The 23490-nt window shown below is 38.1% G+C and overlaps 5 protein-coding genes and 1 non-coding gene across 10 annotated transcripts; 4 read left to right on the plus strand and 2 right to left on the minus strand.

Annotated features, from left to right (window-relative positions):
• The first annotated feature begins 2289 nt into the window (after nt 1-2289).
• On the plus strand, nt 2290-8075 carry LOC117634082 (U-box domain-containing protein 5). 4 transcript variants are annotated; one of them, XM_034367996.1, is made up of 7 exons: nt 2290-3053; nt 3905-3982; nt 4615-4800; nt 5229-5336; nt 5708-6864; nt 7011-7218; nt 7322-7464. In XM_034367996.1, the coding sequence occupies exons 2-7, from the start codon at nt 3926-3928 to the stop codon at nt 7340-7342; spliced, it is 1737 nt and encodes a 578-aa protein (XP_034223887.1). In that variant the 5' UTR covers nt 2290-3053; nt 3905-3925; the 3' UTR covers nt 7343-7464. The 4 variants fall into 4 exon arrangements, with proteins under 4 accessions (XP_034223887.1, XP_034223885.1, XP_034223884.1 ...); XM_034367993.1 differs by having other exon boundaries at nt 2294-3053; nt 7011-8075; XM_034367994.1 differs by lacking the exon at nt 5229-5336 and having other exon boundaries at nt 2292-3053; nt 7011-8075.
• A 770-nt stretch (nt 8076-8845) lies between these two features.
• TRNAN-GUU lies at nt 8846-8919 on the plus strand. The gene has a single exon. It is a non-coding gene; the product is annotated as a tRNA-Asn (tRNA).
• Nucleotides 8920-8933: 14 nt separating this feature from the next.
• On the plus strand, nt 8934-11175 carry LOC117634033 (anaphase-promoting complex subunit 10). Its single transcript, XM_034367934.1, has 7 exons — nt 8934-9402; nt 9503-9563; nt 9667-9759; nt 9895-9965; nt 10562-10666; nt 10765-11000; nt 11121-11175. The coding sequence occupies exons 1-6, from the start codon at nt 9224-9226 to the stop codon at nt 10832-10834; spliced, it is 579 nt and encodes a 192-aa protein (XP_034223825.1). The 5' UTR covers nt 8934-9223; the 3' UTR covers nt 10835-11000; nt 11121-11175.
• Nucleotides 11176-11472: 297 nt separating this feature from the next.
• On the minus strand, nt 11473-14106 carry LOC117634032 (tubby-like F-box protein 5). The gene is made up of 5 exons (XM_034367933.1): nt 13738-14106; nt 12890-13246; nt 12710-12797; nt 12451-12580; nt 11473-12359 (listed from the first exon to the last, which is right to left on the minus strand). Exons 2-5 carry the CDS (start codon nt 13244-13246, stop codon nt 11696-11698), a joined length of 1239 nt encoding a protein of 412 aa, XP_034223824.1. The 5' UTR covers nt 13738-14106; the 3' UTR covers nt 11473-11695.
• A 4056-nt stretch (nt 14107-18162) lies between these two features.
• LOC117634207 (laccase-11-like) lies at nt 18163-20717 on the plus strand. Of its 2 annotated transcripts, none has more exons than XM_034368180.1 (5): nt 18163-18333; nt 18403-18616; nt 18725-19098; nt 19227-20150; nt 20258-20717. In XM_034368180.1, the coding sequence occupies exons 1-5, from the start codon at nt 18216-18218 to the stop codon at nt 20386-20388; spliced, it is 1761 nt and encodes a 586-aa protein (XP_034224071.1). In that variant the 5' UTR covers nt 18163-18215; the 3' UTR covers nt 20389-20717. The 2 variants fall into 2 exon arrangements, with proteins under 2 accessions (XP_034224071.1, XP_034224070.1); XM_034368179.1 differs by having other exon boundaries at nt 18163-18329; nt 18465-18616.
• Nucleotides 20718-21007: 290 nt separating this feature from the next.
• Nucleotides 21008-23314, minus strand: LOC117634208 (ultraviolet-B receptor UVR8). The gene is made up of 4 exons (XM_034368181.1): nt 22937-23314; nt 22322-22538; nt 21846-22158; nt 21008-21763 (listed from the first exon to the last, which is right to left on the minus strand). The coding sequence occupies exons 1-4, from the start codon at nt 23254-23256 to the stop codon at nt 21279-21281; spliced, it is 1335 nt and encodes a 444-aa protein (XP_034224072.1). The 5' UTR covers nt 23257-23314; the 3' UTR covers nt 21008-21278.
• Nucleotides 23315-23490: the final 176 nt, after the last annotated feature.

Below are 23490 nucleotides of genomic sequence, written 5' to 3' on the forward strand. Positions count from 1 at the left end.
ACATAGTTGTGGAATGTATAAGTGTTGTGCCATAGTTTTTCTCAAAATAATAAAATATGATGGACCCTAAAATATAGCCATGCATAGCTGGAGATGAAAAAATTTAATCCTATACTATTCTTTAAAAAATTAATATTTTGGAGGGCTAAATTATAGTCATGGACTACATTTAGCCCTATGACTGGAGATGGCCTTAGATTTTAGGAGTGTTTCTGAAAGGGCCAAAAATACTTCATAATAACCAAAAGTGTTTTTGATAGTATTTGACATAAAGATTTAGAAGTGCTTACGAGTCATGTAAATGCTTTCTAGAGAAGCACCCAGTTTATATTGCTTTTAAAAAAAGCACTTAGATTCCTTATGAAAATTTCAACATTTGTTATCATAAAAGCGTATGATTGAATACTCGAATATTGTACTGTCAACTTGACTCCTTCTCAATTGTAGCTGTTTAGACTTGGTACAGTCTTTGAAGAAAAGCTAAATTATAATAGTTTTTGCTACAAATTTAATTGCCTTTTTTGACCTTTCTTTTCTATGAAAGCCTTTCCTCTCTTTTTTGCTTTTTTTGTCAGTGATTTTGCTGAGAATGCAACTGTTATCTTGTGAAAAAAGGAAACCCCAACAAACAAAGAAAAAAGAGACAGTTGAATACCTCCTTAGAAATAAGATGAAGAAGATTTACAAGCTTTTCAACGGAAAGGTTGAGATTAAAAAAAAGTTGTATGAATGAGTTGAAATCTTTTGCTTCGAAGGACAAAATGTGGGCAAGAGAACGAAACAAAGTCATGTAATCAATATTTGTCCCTCGCTAGCCACCTGCTTTTTTCTTTTTTGACAATTATTGCTAACGTTGGTAATTCATCATCAAAGTCATGTAATCGATAAACACATGGAAACAAATGAATATGAGCCATAAATAGAACTAACTTAATATCTTACTTCTTCTGCCAAAATAGCTTGCATCTACCCTTCATCTTCCTAATATTTTTACGAGAAAATCTACTCCATAATCGGTTACTCTTAAAAAATAATATTACAGTTACTTATCATCTTTTAAATATTTTTACAAAAAAAGGTACCATGAAACCAGTTACACTTAAGATTTTTTCTATCACATTACTATATAATTGAAACTCATTGTCTATATTGTTTCTTGTATCAAACAAACGCCAATCCTCAATTCACATTAACCGGTTTGACCACTATGTTAGCTAATCAAGAAGGTTGAGAATATTATTATACAAATTTAATTATATACCTGATCTTTAACAAGTCAGGCGTCAGCCGGCAGACAAGATAGGATTTGGCCATACAAGGATTGGTGTGTTTAATTTCTCCTTTCCTTGGCTCAGAGGTTTTTTCCAAGAAAAGTCATTATGGTAATAATGCATTTCAAATGTTCCCCTCCCTCTACGTTTAATCGTACCCCATGCGTATTGTGTTGAGGGCCTGTGTCTCTGGGATGCTTCTTAATCTCAGATTTTTTTCTGCTAGTAGACCCCACACGTCACCGCTCACTGGGTCACTTTAAAAGGTCCCTTTTGTTGTCATAAAGCCACACACCCAAAGGCCAATGGGGTCAGGCCTTTCTGAATGGTTCTCATTCTATTTGGATTTTTTTTCCTTCTTTCCTTGAATTAGAAAAAGAAAGGGAGATGGCTTGCAGATGAAATGGTTTTTTTTAGTACAAACAATAATATGTACAGTATAAGAGAGGAGTATTTCTCACATATACAATCAAGATATCATGAAGATTTTAAATATAAAATCTCTGATTTGCAAGTTAAAATCATTTTTTACTAAATTAAATCCTGTGAATATAGTTAAAGTGATTAAGTTAAGAGCATTTACATTTACCCGTGTTCACTAGTTTTTTTGTTGGTCAATACTGTTCTAGTATTTGAAGACCCTTGTTGAGACTTCTTCAATATAGCCTGCGCATTTGAAAGGTCAGCTTCTTTTGACGTTTTACAAATGGCCACTCAGATTAACGAGAACCCACCATCACAGCCATCGCGTAATTAATTTACGGTTTATTAACAATCAGATTCTATAATGTGGAGCCCAGGCTACCACCATTTCACACGGTGAAATTGATCACAGCCGTGACAGGCATGTCATGCTGCTTCAATGCTATGTGATGTCTGCGAGTGAGACTGAAGAACCCACTGGGTCTTTTCTCTCTCTCTTTCTCTCACTTTGTGACAAAGACGACCAGTACAACCTCATGCTCGTTGACTTCCCTCTCTCTCTCTCTCTCTCTCTCTCTCTCTCTCGCTTGAGTTATAGTTATTCGAAGTGTGAACACAACCAGATACGCTTGTGTTTTCAATTAAGTTTTTCGTTTTGTTATGTGATGTCTGCAAGTGAAACAGAAGAACCCACTGGGTCTTTGCTCTCTCTTTGTGACAAAGACGGCCAGTAAAACCTCATGCTTGTTGACTGCTCTCTCTCTCTCTCTCTCTCTCTCTCTCTCTCTCTTGTGTTATAGTTATTCGAAGTCTTAACACAACCAGATAAAGCTTGTGTTTTCAATTAAGTTATTCGTTTTGTTTGTAGTGCAAAGACTCGGTTGCCCCTAGACTCCAACTGCTAGTCTCCCTTGTGGGCATGCTTTACATTCTGTGATAAAGATTACCCCTTTGTTCCTGGGTTGTTTTCTGCTTTGGATATAGAAGCCACGCACTTTGATTGGTGCTCCTTGCGTGGGTTTCTGGGCTTCTTAAAAGTTTGTGTAAAAATACTGTTTGTTCTTTTACTTTCTCATATATGGGATGGTTTATCAGTACAAGAAGCTGAATTCTGCTTGAAATTTGACAACTTCTTTGAGAATTCTTGTAGTTTAAGAGCTAGTCTGTAGGCAGTGTGTACTTTTGTGTTATTGTAGAGACTTGGAGTTTCAAGGGGTTGTGAAAGGTGGATATATTGGAGGCCATATTTTGTGGGTTATATGAATTGGGTTGTGGTTATTTTCAATTTTTAGCATATCTATGTGGGCTGAAGACTGAGGAGGGAGCTTGTGAACGTGGCTCTACTTTCTGTGTCACTTGGTGAGTCCATTTTTTCTTATTTTTGTTTTTCTTAGATAGTTGTCATCAAGTTTGGTCTCTATTTTATATATGGCTCAAGTTATAGCATACATCAGATCAGAGCTTCTTAATATCTAGCTTCGTTGGTATGTTATAGAAAAAAGAAGCAAAACAGAGATTGAAAGGGTCCTGGACAAGTTTTTGCAGTCTTCAACTTTATTCTCAAAATCTATCAAATAGCTCCAACTCAAGTATAATTCAAATGATGAGTGGGCTATAACTTTGTGATTTATAACAGTAATAGTTGTTTAGGTGGGAAATGGAAAATCTTTAATATAAGGCACAATAAGATTGCATGTACTTAAAATTGTCAGTCATGAATGCTGATGCATGAATCTTTGTGGTGAAATGATTCCAAACAGGAACATTACCCAGTTGAAGCAATCAAATATGGTCTTCTGCAATGATTATTTGGTTCCCAAATTCTGTTACTGGTTAAATTTCTTTTCTGCCGCATATATTTGAAAATGATTTTGTTAGGACCTCTACCAAACTCTGCAAATTGTTCTTGATATGGGAGTGTGATAAACTTTATAATCTAATTTTAAGTTAGAGTGTTTCTTTTTTATGGATTCTTGACGGTTCCCATTCATTATTTGCATAATTAATGCCTTAACTCGAAAATAAAGTTTTGCAATTTGCTGTTGCTTAGAACTTGTGACCGAAGTCACATTGTTTTGCATACGGGATGCATGTTTACAGAATGTTGACATGTAACTGTTTCACAATATTAGATTTTCTGCATAATATGTACAGAGATATGGTTGAACCATATGACAGTAACCATCTTTTTCTTGTTATTGAATACCCAGATATGAGATAATTCCTCTTGAATGGGTACTGATGCTGCTGAAGGGGTGGAGACTGTGAGAAAACCCCATTCCTTTAAGGTGTGATACGCCACACAAGTCTCTTATTTTGTTTCATATGGGACGTCCAACTTTGAATATGCATTCACTTTGTAGTTATGGATTCAATGTCTGATCAGCTTTAATCACATATGACAAGAAACAACCTTTTTATTTTATTTTTATACATATATATTTTTAAAAAATTTAACAAAACTAATGAAACTGTGAATTGCTCAAGTTTGTTTTTGCTTTGATGTATGAAAAATAAAGTTCAAATGTATACATAGTGTAGTTTTATACATCTTCCCAACTAATAGTTGATTTTTGAAAGGAAGATAATAGCTGTTGAGCTTCCAGTAGCTGATATAAAACTTGGGACAAGAAAAGCGACGCAAAAACTTGTACTGATATTTCTTCAAGATGACAGAATATTACCCTAATAATATTTCTGTATTTTGCGTGGAAAAACAAAAAACAAACGTTAGGGTGTATCCAATTGAGAACTAGTATTAGGAACATGACAAATGATAAGGGTTCCTTGTAAAACCTAATGGATTCTCTAAGGAATCTCAAACTTGAGATAGTTGTGTCCTTGAACATTTTAAGTGCATTTATCTAATTGTGTGGTCATATTAGTTGGATTTTTACAAAATTGTTATTCATGATAACAGGTTCATCGTTTGATGTGCACGGAACTTATGAAGTTGGTAGATAGAATTTCACGGATATTTCCAGATATAGAAGCAGCAAGACCTCGGTGCACAACAGGAATACAGGCTCTATGCTTGTTAACTCGTGCAATTGAGAAAGCCAAGCTACTTCTCCAGCATTGCAGCGATTCTAGTAAACTCTACCTGGTTTGTACCTTTGCTTGATTTAGTAGAAGAAAGTAGATGGAGTGAGAAGACTGTTTATTGAATGTGTCAATATGGTGTTGGAACAGCAACTGAGATTGTTCCATGCTGCCTAGCCAAGTAAAAGATAACAAGATTTGGCGATCCTTGAATAAATAACGGAGGAAGAAACATAAATAACTGCATTCTTTTCTTCCTTTTTCTAGGAAACCTCTACACTTGTTTCTGCATTAGGTTGTCATGTTTCCTAATGGAACTTACCCTTGAGAAACTTTTTTTATGGAGCTTGCTCCAATGCCTACGGGTTAGTCATTTTGAAATGCAAAACCAAGGCATTTCATTTCTTGTCATATACTCAGTGCGTTTCTCCACTATGAACTCTCTACCTACCTGTCTTTCTATGGTTGATAGTTCCTTTGCATCACTTGCAGGCATTTACAGGGGATGTGATAGTCTCAAGATGTCAAAAATCAAGGAACTTGTTGGAGCAAAATTTACGCGAAATTCAGAATTGGGTTCCAGTGATGTTAGTAGTGGAGGTTTGTCAATTTACATGCCCTTTTTCCTAATAAAAATTTACATGCCCCTTTGATATTTCCTTTTTCCCCCAATCCTACACTCCCTTCTGATGGGGTGCTGGCCAGTGACCTGTGTGCAACGGTATAACAGTGTTCTATTATTGCCCAAGTCAAACATTTATGGATATTCAGTGAATGAAAACAATGTTGAAGTTTTATGTCCTAGGCTTCTAGCAGCTTGTCATTTATGAATCTTCTTCTTTTTCTGGCAGCATCAACCTGTTTCTAAGTCAATGTAATTTTTGTCATATAATTTCAAATTTTCTATGTTGGTTCATACCAATTTGAGTCACAGTTGTTTGGTGGAGCTGATGATGATAGGTTATCTGCAGATCTCTCAAATAGTCGATGATCTTAAAGGTGCAACCTTTATACTGGACCCATCTGAAGAAAAGGCTGGGAGGGTTGTCCGAGGATTGCTCCATCAAGATGCTTCTCAATCAAACTCAAAGGAGGATTCTGAAATCAAGGCTCTTCAAATTGCATCTTGGAGGCTTCATATTACATCATCAAAGGCAATGTTGATAGAGAAAAGATCTATTAAGAAGTTGCTAGATAAAGTTGGTGATAGTGACCTTCGAAAAAAGCATATTTTGACATATTTCTTGTATCTAATCAAGAAGTATGGACACTTAATAATGGGGAAGCAAGCAGAGGGGGCCTCTATGCGGCAACAAGGATCCTTGGCATCTGAGACTTCTGGCAATGGTTTGGAATATAATCAATATACTGAAGCTGAACCCCATGTTAAATATAATCAATATAATCGAAGTGACATGTTGCACAGAACTGTACCTCCTGAGGAATTTTTATGCGGAATATCTTCCAGATTGATGTATGATCCTGTTGTTATTGCTTCTGGACAAACATACGAAAAGAAGTGGATACAGAAGTGGTTTGATGAGGGTCATGATACATGCCCAAAAACTCATATGAAGCTCACCCACCTGTCATTTACTCCAAACGCTGCCATGAAGGAGTTAATATCAAGGTGGTGTAGAGAGTATGGAGTCACCATTCTCGACGCAAGTATGCAACCAGAAACCCTCTCATGGGAAACGTCCTCCACTTCCATTGCTAGTTTGGACAGTTCTATGAATGATATACATCTGCAAATGGATCTCAGCAATGTATCATTTGGATCCTTAGATACTAGTTACAATTCAGATTCTTCACGCACAAAGATAGAAAGTGGCTTGAGTTTGGTGCAGGAGTATGACGATTCTCTGAAATACCGGTATGCTAAAAATTGTGAGACAGATTCAGAATTTCTATCTAAACTTGGTGAGCTCCCATGGGAATCCCAATGCAAGGTTGTTGAAGATGTCAAAAGCCATTTGAAATGCAATCCTCAAGCTTCTTACTCTATGTCATCTAAGAATTTTGTTGAACCTCTCATCAAATTTTTAAGGGATGCCCATGACCTGGATGATGTAAAAGCTCAGAGAGATGGATTTAAATTATTGTTCACCTTTGTGAGCAAAAACAGGTAAATTTATATTTTGTAGCTGGGAATTCTTATTGCAGTCATTTCTTAACTATGTCATTACTCTCTTATTGACTGTGCTCTTGCTTTTGCTTATGGATTGGTTTATAATTTTTTTCTTTTAATTTCCTTCTTGTTGCCTAATGTAGAAATGATATACCGTACTTAGTTGAAGAGGCATATACTCTGCTGGCATCTTATCTTGATTCAAAGGTCGTAGAAAAAGCTCTTGCGATATTGGAAATTGTGTCTGTCCAACAGCATTGCAGGTCTAAGATCTCAGAGTCTGGTGCACTTTCATCCATTCTAAAACTCCTTGATTCCCAGATCAAAGATATACAAGGAAAAGCCATTAAGGTTTTGTATAATTTGTCCTTAAACAGAGACATTTGTCCAAAAATTGTATCTTTGGAGTGTATCCCAAAACTGGTTTCTTTCTTTAAAGATGACGCTCTTGCAGGAAACTGCATTTCCATATTGAAAAATTTGTGTGATACTGAAGAGGCCAGGATTTCCATTGCTGAAACTAGCGGATGCATTGCTTCTATTGCTGAAGTACTTGAGACAGGCAGTAGTGAGGACCAAGAGCATGCTGTTGCTATCCTCCTTTCTTTATGTTCTCAGCGTGTTGAATTTTGTCACTTGGTCATGCATGAGGGTGTTATCCCTGCTCTTGTCTTTTTATCTAACAATGGGAAAGAGAGAGCAATGATAAGTGCATTGGAAGTGCTACGGCTCTTAAGAGATATCGATTACGTTGATGAGCAAGAATGCTCTGGATCTGACCTTGATGCATCTAAAGACAATGACAATCACTCTGCTGGAAAGAAGTTGTCAAAGACATCAGGATTCTTTGGAAGGACAATGTTAAAGTTCTCAAAGCCCCGTTCGCTTGCACCGAAAAAGAAGAAATGAAGCCAATGTCTGTTAAGGTTCATTGCTTCTAGCTTGGAGAGCTTTGTGGTCTTAAAGCTGAGTTAAGGTATCATCATGTCATATGTAAATATAGAAGGAAGTTGATTGGCTTTTGCGGTCATACAAATTTCGACATAGTTTTTATCAGGTTTTTAGAATTCAGCTAAGATTTAGACTCTCAGCTTTTAATCTTCATTCATAGTGTATCTTCTACCCTTTTGCAGCTGCATACTCCATAAAAATGATAGAATGATGTTATTTGATGTGCTTGTGAAAATTGAATCCCTTTTCTCATTGCATTTGTATGTACTTGTGGCTTGACAGATTTTGCATTCATAATCATGTATGTATTGCCTGGTACACTGTAGCAGCCTGCTGGAAAAGATGAAATTTAGAGAAGGTGGGTGCTATGGAATCCAATATTTTTGCCAGCTCTCTTACATGAACCATCATTCCCTGCCATTCTTAAGAATGAGGCATATCAAACATGTTCAATAGGTCAATATTGATTTGGCCAAAAAAAAAATTGTAAATATTGATTGGTGGGTATTAATTGAGAACCTTTTCATTTTTAACGAGCCAATAGCAGAGTTGGCAAAACCTTGGCTAAGTGATGATGGTGGAAGGCTGATCACCATCATGAAACACATTAATCCTCACTTATGAAACAAGAAAAAAAAAAACTCAAGAATATTGGATCAAAATTGCATCTTCATTCAAGATCAGGGGGAGAGAAGAAATACTATTGGGATCGATTGATCCCACTGAAGTTGCATATGATTCTCCACTTTGTTTTCTTTTTGTGTTTTCTACAAGTGATATCGTAGATAAAATATATAAATTCTTTAACCGATTGAGCTCCGAGACCCCTATACATCAACTTTGATTATTCATCAATCAAAAGTAAAAACTGGGGAATGAAAAATTACGTCATATAATCATAAGCAATTACGTCATAAAGTTATGTGGTTTAATTTCGCATAAAAAACCTTATTAAAAAAAATTCGGAGTGAAAAATATAAGAAGTTAGGTGGTATTCTAATTAATATATGTATAAACTATATCAAAAGCTGGAGTAGCTCAGTTGGTTAGAGCGTGTGGCTGTTAACCACAAGGTCGAAGGTTCGAACCCTTCTTCTAGCGCGACAATTTTGTCCATTTTCTCTTTTTAAAACCGCCAAATTAACCAGTGCCTTTTGCATAACCCTGAAGTCTAAAACACTACGATAAATTACAATTCAAAATTTCAAAATCATCAACAGAAGCGCTTCATTTTTGCAGACTTTTTATTTTTATTTTATGATATAAAGGGTTTTGCTTTGATTGATTCTTCGCATCAGGCTGCTCTCTAAGCTAGGGTTTGGGGTTTTTGGTACTTGATCAAATTAGGGTTTTTCTTTTTTCTTTTCTTCTTCCTGTTCATAGAAGAACCATAGAAGAAGAGGCAATGGCGACAGAATCATCAGAGGGGGAAGAGGAAGGGAAGCTGACAGGAGGGAACCAAGTGCTAACAGTGGATGATGATCTCAGAGAAATGGGCAAGAAGGCCGCTTGGAGTGTCAGCTCTTGCAAGGCCGGCAATGGCGTCTCATCTCTCCGTGACGACAATCTTGATACTTATTGGCAGTCTCTGCTTCAATTCTCTTTTCCTTTCTTGATCCTCAAAAATGCGAAAATGCAAAATGAAAACTTATAATTGTTTTGTTCTTTTTTGCTTCGTTTGCAGATCGGATGGTGCGCAACCTCATTTAGTAAACATTCAATTCCAGAAGAAAGTGAAGCTCCAAGTATGTGTGAAAGTTTCTATCTTTTTAGTTATTTAAAAATCCAAAATTTGATTTTGACTAATTGGTTTTGTTTTTTCTCACCAAAAAAACAAAACAAAATCAGCTTGTTGTTCTCTATGTGGATTTCAAGCTTGATGAGAGCTATACACCTTGTAAGATCTCAATTCGTGCCGGGGATGGCTTCCACAACTTGAAGGTAATATGTTTGTCTCCTCTTGTTTGTCTACTTGAACGATTGTATTACATATCTCCTTTTGTGCTGTACTGCTATGTGATCTTGCCTAAGACCCAATTTGATTAACTTTGGTTATGGTGCTGCAAATGTTTTTAGGACATAAAAACTGTTGAGCTCGATAAGCCAACTGGTTGGGTTCATATATCATTGTCTGGAAATGATCCTAGGTAAGCAGTGAAAGCATTATTCATTTTTTAAGCTATAGTAGTTACCTGGATTGCATATTTCTCCTTGTTATTCCTGGGTTGTAGTTTTGTTTACAACATTGTTGCATCTTTGCATGAAATTATAACTTGACGAGCGGTGGCTCAACAAGGTTCAATTGCAAGAGCTTACATGAATAACATGTATAATATTATTGTTAAGAAATTCAAAACTTGATAGCTGTTGCGTTCTTCTTGATTTGATCTCTAATACCTCACTGAATAATAATTGGAGCTCAACTCTTTTTTCTATTCTGTCACATGGAGGACCTTAATGCTGGGAAAAAAATTGGGTTCAGTAACATCCTCCTATTTCAGTTTATGGTGTGACAAGTATTGATGATTGATGAATCAAAAATAAGCGAGTTGAATGAATTATTTGCTTTTGCCTTTATATGTGGTTCAATGACATGATGGTGAAATATGTTTGCATGTTGATATGTTTGAGGAATGAGATATGCTTAAAGAAATATTTCCCAGAATAGATCCACATATGGCGATGATGTTTAATTTCTCGAATTGATTTTCAAGTTTTGAAATGTTTGTCAATATGTTTGCAGGGAAACTTTTGTCAATACTTTTATGCTGCAAATCTCCGTGTTATCAAATCACCTTAATGGAAGGGACACTCATGTGCGGCAGATCAAAGTTTACGGCCCTCGACCGTGTGTCTCCTTATCTTTTTCTTGCTCGTTAATTGCTGATTATGGGAAATATTGTGTGATTCTTTGTTTATGTTTTCCATTTTATTTGTACGGCGCAGGAACCCTATTCCGCATCAGCCATTTCAGTTTACTTCAAGAGAGTTCATCACCTATTCTTCTGTGAGATGAGAAATGTGACCTGGCATAGAAAGAAACAGATGGGAAATGTAATATCTGTAAGATTATGATGTAATGTCCACCGGCAATGAAAAATGTTGTTTGGTACTTTTATGGCATGATTTGAATTTTCATCTGAGTTCTCTAGAACAGCTTTGAGTTTTTGTTTCTTCTTTTGGTGGGGGTGTGAGCTGTGCGTAGGGCTACATTGCCTATATGAAACATCGTTGTCCAGCAGTATTAGAATATTTAACAATAAAAACATCATTGACCATCGAGCTCAGACTTGAACTTTAAGTAATGAGCTTTTGGATAATACCAGTTATGAGATGCTAAGCCATAATATAAAGCAAGAATCCGTGTCGTTTACAAAATTAAGTATGTGACTCATGCAAATCTCTTTTTTCAACCTTTTCAAATGCGATTTTACTTTAGATCTACGACTTTTTAAGCGTATCGCTTTTGTCAGATTTGTTTCATCATTCGTTGAAAATGCTGTCGCACAAGCATATATCATTCCCATTTCCACAAGGACCAAGGATAGGGAAAGTTCTACAATGCTGGGATTGTCTGGATGTTGATCCAAGTTAACAGTGTAAATGAAATACATGGGAATTTTACAATCTGTATGGATTCTGGGCCATGCATCATAGAACAACCCTATATAGATAGGGTTCATTTTGCTCCACATAAAACAGCTTACAAGTCAATTTTGGGATTGGCAGCTTTCAGATAAAAAGTCAATTGATTGAAATAGCTGTGAATTTCAGCAATACGTGATCGAGCATTACAAACTTCTTGGTAGAACATGCATATGGTTCAGAATTAAATGACAAAATTCAGGAAATGACGATCATGTTCTACACTCAAGTGTCATTCACAAGCTGGCTTGGTGTCGAAGCTGCTTAAGCAGATTGCAAATGCCTGGAAAGAGGACAGGGGGTAGCGATAATCCACGGTGAAGATGTCTTTTCCAATCTTTCCAAACTGTAGGATTACCCTCTCTTGTTCTTCAGCTGAAACATTGTGGGATGGATCAACAGCTGCAACAAGCTGGAAATTTTTTACAGAAGCCACCGTAACACGCCCTCTAAAATTAAGGCACCAGCACTGTAACTGCTCATGCCACCTAGGGGACTTATTTTTCAAAACCAGCGGTTCTGCACCCTGGACATGTGGCTCAGAGAGGTTTATAGAGCTGTTACCAGTGACTAGCTCCTTTACTGTTGAACAGGGTGAGGGAGCAAAGTGCTCATCATATGCTTGTGAGAACAAAGTTGGTGTTGGGGCGGTGCCCCCCTCCTGAATAGAAGAGACAGGAATAGAGGGCATGGCACAGTGCATTCTCCTTGGGCCCCTTGTGCGGAGAATATTGAGCTCATAACAGACGGTTCCAACACTGTAGTTACATGCTGGTACTCTTGGAGATACCTGCTTAGAATGGAACCTTCGAGATGATCGACTATTTGTTTGAGGTACTGCATCACATGGAGGCTGGCTGTCATATACGGTGAACTTGGTACCCAAAAAGTTGGACCTGGAAAAATTGTTTTTTGAATAAGTTGTCAAGAGCATAGCTAATGAATAACTTGACAAAGATATTTGTAAGTGTAATAGCGTACACTTGCCTCAATTTACCAACATAAGTACTGCTGGCTCGAGAAAAATCATCTGCAACCAAAGATATAATGAACTCTGTGCTTGTTGCCCTTCTAATCCTTTTGGCCGCTAACAATAATTTATCTTTCTCACCCTCAGCTGTCAATTTAATAATATTAGTGAACACCACATTTCTTTTCATCAAGATATTTGAGGAAAATTTTATGTGATGGATAATTTAAAACGAGAATGACGGAAAGAGCAAATAACCCCTAGGAGGAGACTTACAAGGCACCAGACCGTAGTGCAGATAAAATGTGGAAGTTTCTCGATCCCTTCTAATGAAGCATTGTATTGGAGACTGGCGAGGCCCAGGCTACACAAAGCAGATCAAATTAACAATATTTCAGAGGAGGCAATGAGTACATGCAAACACACACTTTAGGGGAAGAAGTAAAAAAGCAACACCTGCTTCAATGAGATTGGAAATGTGAGCCTTCCGCATTGCTCAGGAGTTTTGACAATCTCCCTCACAATGGCCCTCCATGACTTACAAACTGAAGCACAAGAAACAACAACAGCTCGAGCAGGCCATGTGGTCTCACTTTCTTCTACCCTCTGAATTATGTCCAAAAGCAATTCCGGAGGTAAATTTGCCCACTGACCCTGTTGAATCAAATCAGATGGATGGTTTGGTGCCAGATCAGGAGCAATATGTGACATCGTCCTACTATGCCAATGCTTCCGGTCACCCACTCGCTTTGACATGCTCCCAATTCCATCTTTCATCTCCCTCAGCTCGCGAACAATGCCTTTGAACGACATCTACACAGTGTATCAATCAGAATATAACATGAAACCAAAACCTTAGTAATTTCGGTATCGAGTACACGACTATAAACCCATTATAGTCAATTTGAATCAAATTCAAATGTCTACGAAGCCATATTCTGTGAGTGCATTGAAGACGCTAAATCGGCCAAAGTTTTGGCATTAACATGGCTTCATTTACGAGAAATCTCAAGAGAAACAACATAACTTCTCTTCCCACCCAAAAGTTAAAATCTTTTCAATGCCTTTGAAATTTCTCTCCTCCGTATCAAAACTTCTTGAACCAGCATCAACAATATCTATACAGAAAATATGTAATTTCTAAAAGACCGCATTATTTTTAGCAATAAAATTTGAAAAAAAAAATTTATTTTCTATCATTGTCTCTGAAAATGACAAACTTTCGGCGATCTGGAAATTAAAAAATTAAAAAATTAAAAATTAATCGCTAATCATAAAAAATAGGCGGAAAAACAAGAACCAACCTGTTGAACCAGCTCGAAAGCTCGCAGCTATTTCACGATGACCCAGAAACCGAAGGCAGGCAGAGGAGAAGTTCTAGAACGTTCCCGGATCGCAAATCGGAGAACCACGGCCAAACTCTCAGACGCCGACCGTGTGTTCTCCGACTTGGGTCTTACTTCAAGGACCTCCGAGATCGCCTTCTCATCGCCGCCGCCGCATCCGCCGCTGCCACGTCAGCACCTCCACGGGGCCCACCGCAGAGCTTCGATTAGCAGCGCCGGCCAAGCAGCAGAGCAGCAGAGTAGCAGAGTTTCGTTTCTGGCTCGCTCGCTCGGTCGAAAACGGATCCCAGGCGCTTTTTGGCTTTCCGCATTTTGGCTGGTTTTTATTAGTCCGTTAAAACGAAAACAACGAAATTATGAGCTGTAAATTTTCTGTAATTTTCAATGGCGGGGGAATCTGGTGTGCCACTCCTACTGCTGGAGCCACTCTGTGTCGTACACGTGGCAGATTATTCCAGTTTTTCTTGTTTTGATTGATTTGTGGAATTTGTTCTATTGATAGAAGCTAGTATGAATTTAGAAATGTTTTTACAGCAAAGAAAGAAAATGTCTTTAACCCTACGAATTATAAATGCAGAGAAACTTTGTTGTCGGAATCTGATTGGAAAAAAACCCAAATAGGGAAACTTAGTTAGTGTGCATTATCCAATGGTTTATCTTTCTCATGCAAAAAAGCTACAAATATTGTCAAGCTATTTTATGCTTGAATATGCTTGATATTTTTGGATTGCGGAGATCACAAATACAAAATATTATTGCAATGCTTTCAATCATATCCTAAATTTAGTGGTGACAATATCAATCAACAATATCCTAAATTCTGGGGAAAAAAAAATTTGTTTTCAGTCATAAATTTCTAAAAATAACTTAAGTGGTAAGAAAATGTGAGAAATAATTAAGATAAGTCGAGTTTGTTCGTCTTTTCTTTTCTTTATTTCTCCAATGTCTAACTGTCGACATCTTTAATGAGTAATATATATATATAAGTTCTATACCTTCTCTTCTTAATAAGTTTATTAATTAGGTTTGTTAAAATTGAAACCGATTGATGAGGTTTTTATTTTTGTTGAAAGTTTGGAAGGAGGTTTTTATTTTTTATTTACTTGGACTTTTTTTTGGGGGAGAAAAGTTTCACTTGGGATTTGACAAGCAAACTTTCATGGGACTTCCAACCCTTCACATTGGATGGAAGGTGCAATAATGGTAGGTTAGGTTTAACTCAACATGCTTGGCAATGTCGCAAAAGTTGAATAAATCCGCTTGTTTTTCCATTTAAAATGGAAATTCCAAAGTTCTTTTTTTTGGTGTAAATGGGGGAAAATGTGATAAAGATGTACAATAAGTACACAGATAACCTTAAGTTCACTATAAAATAATCAATTGTTATATAATTTTTAAATTGTGGGCATGTTTGGGAACGCTTCTGAAATGGCTAAAAGTGCTTTTTGACAACAAAAAACACTTCTAATTGCATTTGATAAAAAAGTTTAGAAGCGCTTTATAGAGAAGCACTTCCAAGTACTTTTTCATAAAGCACTTGGATATGAAAATTTCAAAATCTTTAGGGTAATGTGTCGAATTGTCCTATGAACTTGTACCTATATATCAATTTACCCCATAACCTTTTTTATTATAGAAAATTAAGGACTCGAATTAATTTTTATTCTCAATGTTCCTCCTGCTGTCTAAATCATCAACATTTCATCTAATATTTCATTAAATATGAAAGCAAATTGGTCATTTCATATGTTTAAAATAATTAAACATTGTAAAATAAAATAATATGACATATAAAATGAAAAAAAATCATTTTAATAAATAGAGGGGTGGAACCCACCCACTCATTCTTCCCTCTCTCCCTCCCTCCGACTCATCCCTCTCTCTCTCTCTCTCTCTCTCTCTCTCTCCCCCACCCTCCAAACAACCCCATTTGTTTAGATCTTGAATCCATTGAGTTGTGCGATTTGGGGTCGAGATTTTGGGTGAGGAGATGATGAACTTGTGAGGTGAAGGGGTCTGGACCTTAAAGGCTATTGGGGGACAAAAAATTATAGGGGAAGGGGTGCGAATTGGTTTGGGTCTGTGGGTGGGGATAAGGTTTTCTATTTTGTTTTTTCGATGTGGGGGTGAGTTGCGAGTGGGGAAGAGGGTGGTCATTGGTTGCTATGATTTCAATTGAGGATTGGAGTGGCATTGGAGTGGCTAAGCTGGGAGATTGGGAGGAGTTGTTCTGGGTCGGTGAGATGAGGGGCTGGTTGTGGTGAATGGGTGTGTAGAGTAAATTTGTAAGGGAAAGAAAGAGTGTGGTGGATGTGGGAGGGTGGGCTGCTGAGAAAGGAGGCGACAATGGGGAAATGGGTGGTCTTGGGTCGGGGTTAGGTCGGAAGTCGATTAGGTGCTACGATGGTGGGGAGAGGCGTGATGGCGATGGTGGGGAAGAAAGGCGACGAGGGTGAGGAGGGGGTTTTATTTTATTTTATTTTCTCCTTTCTTTAATTTTTTTTCCTAAAAATAATAATAATTTATTTTTAATAATTTAATAGAAAATTAGATGAAATGTTGAGAATTTGAATGACGGAGAAAATTAAGAATAAAATTTAGTTCAAGTTCTTTTTTTAATTAAAAAAAAGTTATGGAATAAATTGATAATTAGGTACAAGTTGAAGGGTCAATTCGACGAAATACTCATATCTTTATAATAAAAGCACTTTTACTAGAAGTATTATTAGCATAAATACTTCTAAACAAACAGTCCCAAACCATCCTTTATATTCACCACAAATGTACCAAACTCTACTTATCAATTTCAAATCTCAATATAGTTCTTTTGTCTTCAATATTTTTTGGGTACTTGTATGTCAGTTATTCACGATGAGAACAAGTTGTTTGCATGCATAGTTCTAAAATGGGTAAGCGGGGTTGATGAAGTGGAGCCTAAGAGTGTGCACTTCCACTAAAGCAAGCCATGTTCTTGACCTACTTGCTTTAATTTGTCTCAGCTGAATTATGAGGAGAAGAGACTGGTTTTTTCTTGCCTTAGTTGGATAGGCCTCTTGATCACGAGGCATGCCACGTGTGAAAATTGATTGACTTGTCACATTCGATAAGGTTGGAACTTGAGACTTGGGCACCATATTCATCCTACTATGTACTCTTTGTTTTTCACAGCCTCTTGCCAGCTGATGGGATCATCATCATCATAATATGAGCGACTCTACGATCCTTTGCCAAATCATCAGCATTTTTTGGCACGTGCAGTAGTCTTAAGTTCGAACTTGCATGATACATTGACAATATTGTGAGAAAATCATCTCTCAATATCATTTGTATTAAAAAAGACGTGCACATATGACTGTCAGTCGTACATGTCAACGCAGTGTTTCAGGAGCACTACTATTCTTATTGCTCAACATTAAAATATTCCTTCACTTTGTTTCTTGTTGGATATGTATGATGATGAGGTCTTCCGGTTCGACGTGGGCTTATGTTTTATCATATCCTCCTTTTTCTTTGTCAGACGTGGGCTTATGCCACTCCACCTTGTTTTTTGCTTCATTGTAGAGAGGACCTATGCCATTGCCAAGTTGAAAGCTCATTGGTGCTTCATATAAAAGCATATTCTAAAATGCAGCAGGGAATTGTTTCAATGATGGAGGCCTGCTAAAGCTCAATAACGCTATATTTTATATATGTATATTATATATATATATATGTGTATGTGTGTGTGTGTGTTTGTTCCATTTGTTTTTCCCTTATGGAGTTGGCTAGAAGCAAGAGGAAGCCTCTTTCCCAAGTACCTTAATGAAAACAGCCCCAAAATACGCATAAACAACCATAATTCTGATATCAAAGAAATGCCAATGAAGCTTACAACAAGTAAGAAAAAAAAAAGAAAAAGGTTCTGATATACCAGGGGCCCATAGGATTAGTAGGCAGCACTCTAGCTACAAATAACTCCTCTGGAAAATGACATCTGACCCACATAAGCACAACAGTAGTGAAGCATTTGCATAGATGGCACTTTGCAAGAACCTCCCTTGAAGGTAAAGCTTAGCAGGGCTTGTAGAACTGGATTTGGGGGGTTTGGTTGGTGCAATTATAAAAAATGCATCTTTCAAGTATATCTTTATCCATTTTTAACTCTCAGGTTTCTAAAATCTTCTCCTTGGTTTAGCAATCCCAGCCTTTAAGTCAGTCAAAGGCAATGTGTGTCCCTTTCAGTGTTTTGCTTGCACGGTTTCATGTACATCACCTTCACAATTCTTACCTAATTACTGAGCCACACAAACCCCTTTAACAAACTCAAAAGAAATGCAACATATTTGCCTCTGCACATTCATATAAATATATTTGGCATCTTTGTCTTCATGCCTCATTGCCACATTGCCTCATCAAATAAACACACCACAATTGAAGTTGTGATCAACAGAGAGAAAATGACTAGCAGCTGCTGGAACAGATTCTTCTGTGGGTTGGTGTTTCTTTGCTTTGGGTTTCTTGGCTTAATCACTTCTCCAGCAGAAGCTGCCATAAAAAAATACCAATTTGATGTGAGTTGTTTCAAATGCTCTAATATCATTTGCATGCACAAACATACAACCTTCAAACAACATATTGAAAAAGAAAAAAAAAGTTGTACTTTGTGCATGGCTTTCCAATTGATAACATCCTCTGTGTTTTCACAGGTCCAAGTGAAGAATGTGAGTAGATTATGCCATGCAAAATCCATTGTTACTGTAAATGGAAGGTTTCCGGGGCCGACCATCTATGTCAGGGAAGGAGACAGAGTTGTCGTCAATGTTACAAACCATGCTCAATACAACATGTCAATTCACTGGTAAGAGTTGAACTAAATAATTAACCAAAAAAACAAGTGATCAAAATCAAAACCAAATAATCAGCATGCCTTAGCTTATAGCTGATTGAGTTATATATGTTCTTACAGGCATGGACTGAAGCAATATCGAAACGGTTGGGCAGATGGACCGGCTTATATAACACAATGTCCAATTCAGACCGGAAGCAGCTATACTTATGACTTCAATGTAACAGGGCAAAGAGGAACTCTATGGTGGCATGCACACATTCTTTGGTTGAGGGCCACCGTCTATGGTGCAATTGTTATCATGCCTAAACAAGGCACCCCATTTCCTTTCCCACAACCACACAGGGAAGCTGAAATTATACTCGGAGAATGGTGGAATGTCGATGTGGAAGAGTTTGTCAAGAAAGCAAACAACTTGGGATTGGCACCAAACACCTCTGACGCGCACACAATCAATGGGAAGCCAGGGCCTTTGTTTCCTTGCTCTGAGAAACGTAAGCACAATTAATCAGAGAAAACACAAGTATATGAAATTTTGGGATCAAGGCCAAACCACAAAGGTGGTTGGCATGCAAATTGCAGAAGTTCTAATTCCGATTTTGTTCTGTTTTTCTTGGTTTAGATACTTTTGTTATGGAGGTTGAGCAAGGGAAGACCTATCTACTGAGAATTATCAATGCTGCTCTCAATGATGAACTTTTCTTCGCCATTGCCGGTCACAACCTAACAGTGGTGGAGGTTGATGCAGTGTACACAAAACCATTCACTACTCAAGCCATACTAATTGCACCTGGTCAGACCACAAACGTTTTGGTACAAGCCAATCAAGCTTCAGGCAGATACTTCATGGCTACTAGGCCTTTCATGGATGCTCCAGTTCCCATAGACAACAAGGCAGCCACAGGAATATTCCAATACAAAGGCATCCCCAACACTGTTCTACCAAGCCTTCCTCAACTGCCTGTCTCTAATGACACATCCTTTGCTTTAAGCTACGGCAAGAAACTCAAGAGCTTAAACACTCCAAATTTTCCAGCAAATGTTCCTCTCAAAGTTGACAGAAAGCTCTTCTACACAATTGGTTTTGGAAAAGAATCCTGCCCAACTTGCCTTAATGGAACAAGATTTGTTGCTTCCTTGAACAATATCTCTTTTGAGATGCCTCAGGTTGGGCTTCTACAAGCCCATTACTTCAATCTCAAGGGAGTGTTCAAAACTGACTTCCCTGATAGCCCACAAACTCCTTTCAATTATACCGGTGCACCACTTACAGCCAATCTTGGGACTTCCACAGGGACTAGGCTGAGCAAGATTGCCTTCAACTCTACTGTTGAGCTGGTGTTGCAGGACACCAACCTTCTAACAGTTGAGACACATCCATTCCATCTCCATGGATACAATTTCTTTGTTGTTGGAACTGGGATTGGGAATTTTGATCCCGCCAAGGACCCTGCTAAATACAACTTGGTTGATCCTGTTGAGAGAAATACAGTAGGAGTTCCCACAGGTGGTTGGACTGCCATTCGTTTTAGAGCTGATAATCCAGGTATGACAATTGCAAATAATTATTTCGAGTAATGTTACATGTAACACATTTACTTACTTGTAGGTTATTTACTTATTATATGCTTTGCTTCCTGTTTGAATGTCTAGGCGTTTGGTTCATGCACTGTCATCTGGAGCTTCATACAGGCTGGGGACTGAAAACAGCATTCGTGGTAGAAGATGGACCAGGATCAGATCAATCTGTTCTGCCTGTGCCTAAGGATCTTCCGCCATGCTGATGACGCATGGACTGTGTTCGTATCAATCTGGTTTAAGTTGGACAATAGCCTACTTACACTTCTTGCAAAAGTTGCAGAAGGTTTCTTGAGGATTACAAACTGTTATCAAAGTTAAAAAGAATCAATTTGTGTTAGACTGGAAATGTAACAAATTACACCATACTAATATTCTGTGTAATAATTGTTTCCTTTCATCATATTCCTTCTGATTGATACTGGAATTTGGTGTGTCTGTTCTGTTTGTTTGGTTGGGTTTGGCTCCCCTTTGGGCCTTTGCCGGTTGACTTTTATGATATCTTTGTTGACCCAAAAAAAAAAGAAAAAAAGATACTGGAATCGTTTATATAACCACATACTGTGTACTTCCATTCTGATGCATCTTTACATGGCCACTTTTTTGAATTCTGATCTCAACCTGAAATGGGTTGAAGCTTTACAGAACCTATCATCTGCTATTCCCTTGTGCCTTGTGAACGTTATCCAGCATAATATAACATTGTCACTTTGAACCCCATAATGTCACAACAAAGAGAAAATTACATAAAGAAAAATAAAATCAAAAGGTATGTACCACAAGAAATTTGGAGATGCAGACATAACAACATTCTGAAGACCCACGGGATCAAAGTTAGGAGATAGGCATTCACAATCCGCAATGACGAAGGAAAACAAGATAAAACGTTAATCTCTACATTAGTCGCACATGTTCCATCTCTACTTAAAAATGTAGCATTCAGCAATCTATATTTTTGTTTCTCCCTTTGACCTGAATAATCATATCCTAATAGAAGCTCGGATGAACTTACAAATACATTGGAAAATATAAGCCAGAAAAGAGACATAGGCAAAACTGCAAAAATGATGCAATTACAATCATTCTGTCATACACATCATTCGGCAATGAGGACGAGATTATGATCAAATCCGGACACTGCTTGTAAAACTTGACAACCCTCTACAGAGTCGAGTAATATTGGTTCAGCTTCGTCACAGGAGCTTCCTAACCCAAGCCTTCCATTCTTACCACAACCCCAAACCCACACTTCTCCCTTGGATGTGAGAGCTATGGAATGCACACGCCCTCCTGACACTGTGACAGGAATTTCCCCTTCCAATCCTTCAATCACCAACGGAATATTCTCAGATCCACCTCTTCCAAGCTGAGAGCTCTGATTCCACCCCCACGTCACAATGCCTTCGGCCCCTCCTATAACATTTGATGATGGAACCTGGCAAATCGCCAAAGAATGGCCAAGCCCTGATGCTATATACGTGGGACGGAAGCTTATGTCAACAGGAAACAACCCTAAATCCTGTTTTTCTCTGCCCAACTGACCATATACGTTGCTCCCACAGCTTAGTAGTGTTCCATCACCTGAAACTTTAAAGTTAGAAAAAACAGCACACATGAATATCTATATCTGTATAAGCATATCAATGAACACAACACTACCTACCACAAAGAATTAATGAATGATCAAAACCACATGCAATGTCTACAACGTCAACAGAATGTAGTTCTCTCACTAAACTAGGTTCCCAAATTATTGGCATGTTATTCTCCTTCGCCATCCCTTCTAAAACCAGCTTCTCAGCAGCTTCCATTGTTGAACTTGACAGTTCCCTATTATTCAAATCTCCCCGTGATTCCAGTAGAGACGTCCCCAAAGATTCTGTAATGCTTCCTAACCTACCATCAGCTGAATAACCCCAACCAAACAACTTTCCATCCTCAGTCAGTGCAAGAGCATGCCCCCAACCAAACGATACCTGCCAAAGAACATGTGTGCCCCAAAAACTTCCTTCTTATGAAGTAAACAACATTTAAGCATCCTAGGCAAAGCTTTTGCAATTTATTTATTTTCTGCCAATTGTGAGTCAATTGTTGCATCATAGTGTATAACAAACTCCTACCTCAAGCATTAGAGCGCACCTTAATTATTTTCTCTCCTGCAAGTGCTTCAACTCTGGAAGGCACCACAGACTCCGTTACTTGATTTCCAAGACCAAGTTGGCCGCGCTTCGACTTTCCCCAAACCCACAAAGAACCATCATCTCCAATGGCCGCAGAAACAACACCAGATGCAAATGCAGCACAAACATTTACTTGATCCAACCCTGCTACTTTCTTTGGTTCATTCCATGAATCTCTGCCACCAATAACAAAAGCTTAACATCCAGTAACTTACCATTTCATAATACACATCAAAGCATGATAGGAAATAGTCAAAGAAAAACTCTAAAAAATCCCATGATTTTTCATTAGCGAGATAACTATCAACAACTCCATTAAAAAGAGGCTTCTAATTATAACCCAAAAACAAAAACAAAAAAAATGCATTTTCATGGTTAATCTTGGCCATGCATACATACAAAACATATAAGTACCCCGAAGAAACTATTGACTCAAAAATAGGACCACGGTTATGAATTAGCACAAGACCCCTTTCGATGCAACACAAAAGAAATACATATGGAAAGGGCTAAAAAAGGGTTAACTTGTGCTGTTTCTTAGAGCTCGAAGAAGCTGAAAAGCTGAAAGCTTTACCTGGGAGAAGGGAGACCACGGCCGAGCTGGGCTTCAAGGTCTCGGCCCCAAGCCCAGAGCTGGCCTTGGGAAGTCACAGCAAGCGAGTGGTAGTGTCCGGCGGTGACGCTGGTGACATCAGAAGGCAGAGAAGGGACCCGAATAGGCTCGTAAGCGTCCACACCAAGGCCCATGAGGGAAGTGGGCAAACCCAGAGCTCCATGGCTTCCGTCTCCAAAGCTCATCACAGCGCCGGTTGTGCTGCTCATACATCTCTGTAACCTTTGGATGATCACGTTCACTGCCCGAGGCCCCTTCACCAGCGATCCCACTCCTGGCATCGATTACAAATTTCAGTTCTCAATCTCAATTAACTGCTGATTTTGTTCTGCAATTCTGTTAGCCAAATTTGGGCTGTTTGAGCCCAAGGGTCGTGTTGTTGGCACAATACTTGTTCATCATGGTCCATGGGCCAACAGCACCATTAAACAAGGAGCTCGGGTCATTGATTGGGCTGCGTTGACCAGTCAAAACAGGGTTAAGCAAATCCATTTTCGTCCATTCGAATTCAATCC

Source organism: Prunus dulcis, chromosome 7, assembly GCF_902201215.1.
Source record: "Prunus dulcis chromosome 7, ALMONDv2, whole genome shotgun sequence".
NCBI lineage: Eukaryota > Viridiplantae > Streptophyta > Magnoliopsida > Rosales > Rosaceae > Prunus > Prunus dulcis.

Excerpts from the sequence above, each read along its gene's own strand:
- LOC117634033 (XM_034367934.1), top strand. The coding sequence starts at position 9,224 with ATGGCGACAGAATCATCAGAGGGGGAAGAGGAAGGGAAGCTGACAGGA. Across the intron at positions 9,403-9,502 it reads AATCTTGATACTTATTGGCA|ATCGGATGGTGCGCAACCTC; the intron begins GTCTCTGCTTCA and ends CTTCGTTTGCAG. Across the intron at positions 10,667-10,764 it reads AAAGTTTACGGCCCTCGACC|GAACCCTATTCCGCATCAGC; the intron begins GTGTGTCTCCTT and ends TGTACGGCGCAG.
- LOC117634032 (XM_034367933.1), bottom strand. The coding sequence starts at position 13,246 with ATGTCGTTCAAAGGCATTGTTCGCGAGCTGAGGGAGATGAAAGATGGA. Across the intron at positions 12,798-12,889 it reads TTCCAATCTCATTGAAGCAG|CCTGGGCCTCGCCAGTCTCC; the intron begins GTGTTGCTTTTT and ends TGCTTTGTGTAG. Across the intron at positions 12,360-12,450 it reads ACTTATGTTGGTAAATTGAG|GTCCAACTTTTTGGGTACCA; the intron begins GCAAGTGTACGC and ends CAATTTTTCCAG.
- LOC117634207 (XM_034368180.1), top strand. The coding sequence starts at position 18,216 with ATGACTAGCAGCTGCTGGAACAGATTCTTCTGTGGGTTGGTGTTTCTT. Across the intron at positions 18,334-18,402 it reads AAAATACCAATTTGATGTGA|AAAAAAAAAGTTGTACTTTG; the intron begins GTTGTTTCAAAT and ends ATATTGAAAAAG. Across the intron at positions 19,099-19,226 it reads GTTTCCTTGCTCTGAGAAAC|ATACTTTTGTTATGGAGGTT; the intron begins GTAAGCACAATT and ends TTCTTGGTTTAG.
- LOC117634082 (XM_034367993.1), top strand. The coding sequence starts at position 3,926 with ATGGGTACTGATGCTGCTGAAGGGGTGGAGACTGTGAGAAAACCCCAT. Across the intron at positions 3,983-4,614 it reads GAAAACCCCATTCCTTTAAG|GTTCATCGTTTGATGTGCAC; the intron begins GTGTGATACGCC and ends TCATGATAACAG. Across the intron at positions 5,337-5,707 it reads CAGTGATGTTAGTAGTGGAG|ATCTCTCAAATAGTCGATGA; the intron begins GTTTGTCAATTT and ends GGTTATCTGCAG.
- LOC117634208 (XM_034368181.1), bottom strand. The coding sequence starts at position 23,256 with ATGCCAGGAGTGGGATCGCTGGTGAAGGGGCCTCGGGCAGTGAACGTG. Across the intron at positions 22,159-22,321 it reads CAGGAGAGAAAATAATTAAG|GTATCGTTTGGTTGGGGGCA; the intron begins GTGCGCTCTAAT and ends GTTCTTTGGCAG. Across the intron at positions 21,764-21,845 it reads TCATTCATTAATTCTTTGTG|GTGATGGAACACTACTAAGC; the intron begins GTAGGTAGTGTT and ends TTAAAGTTTCAG.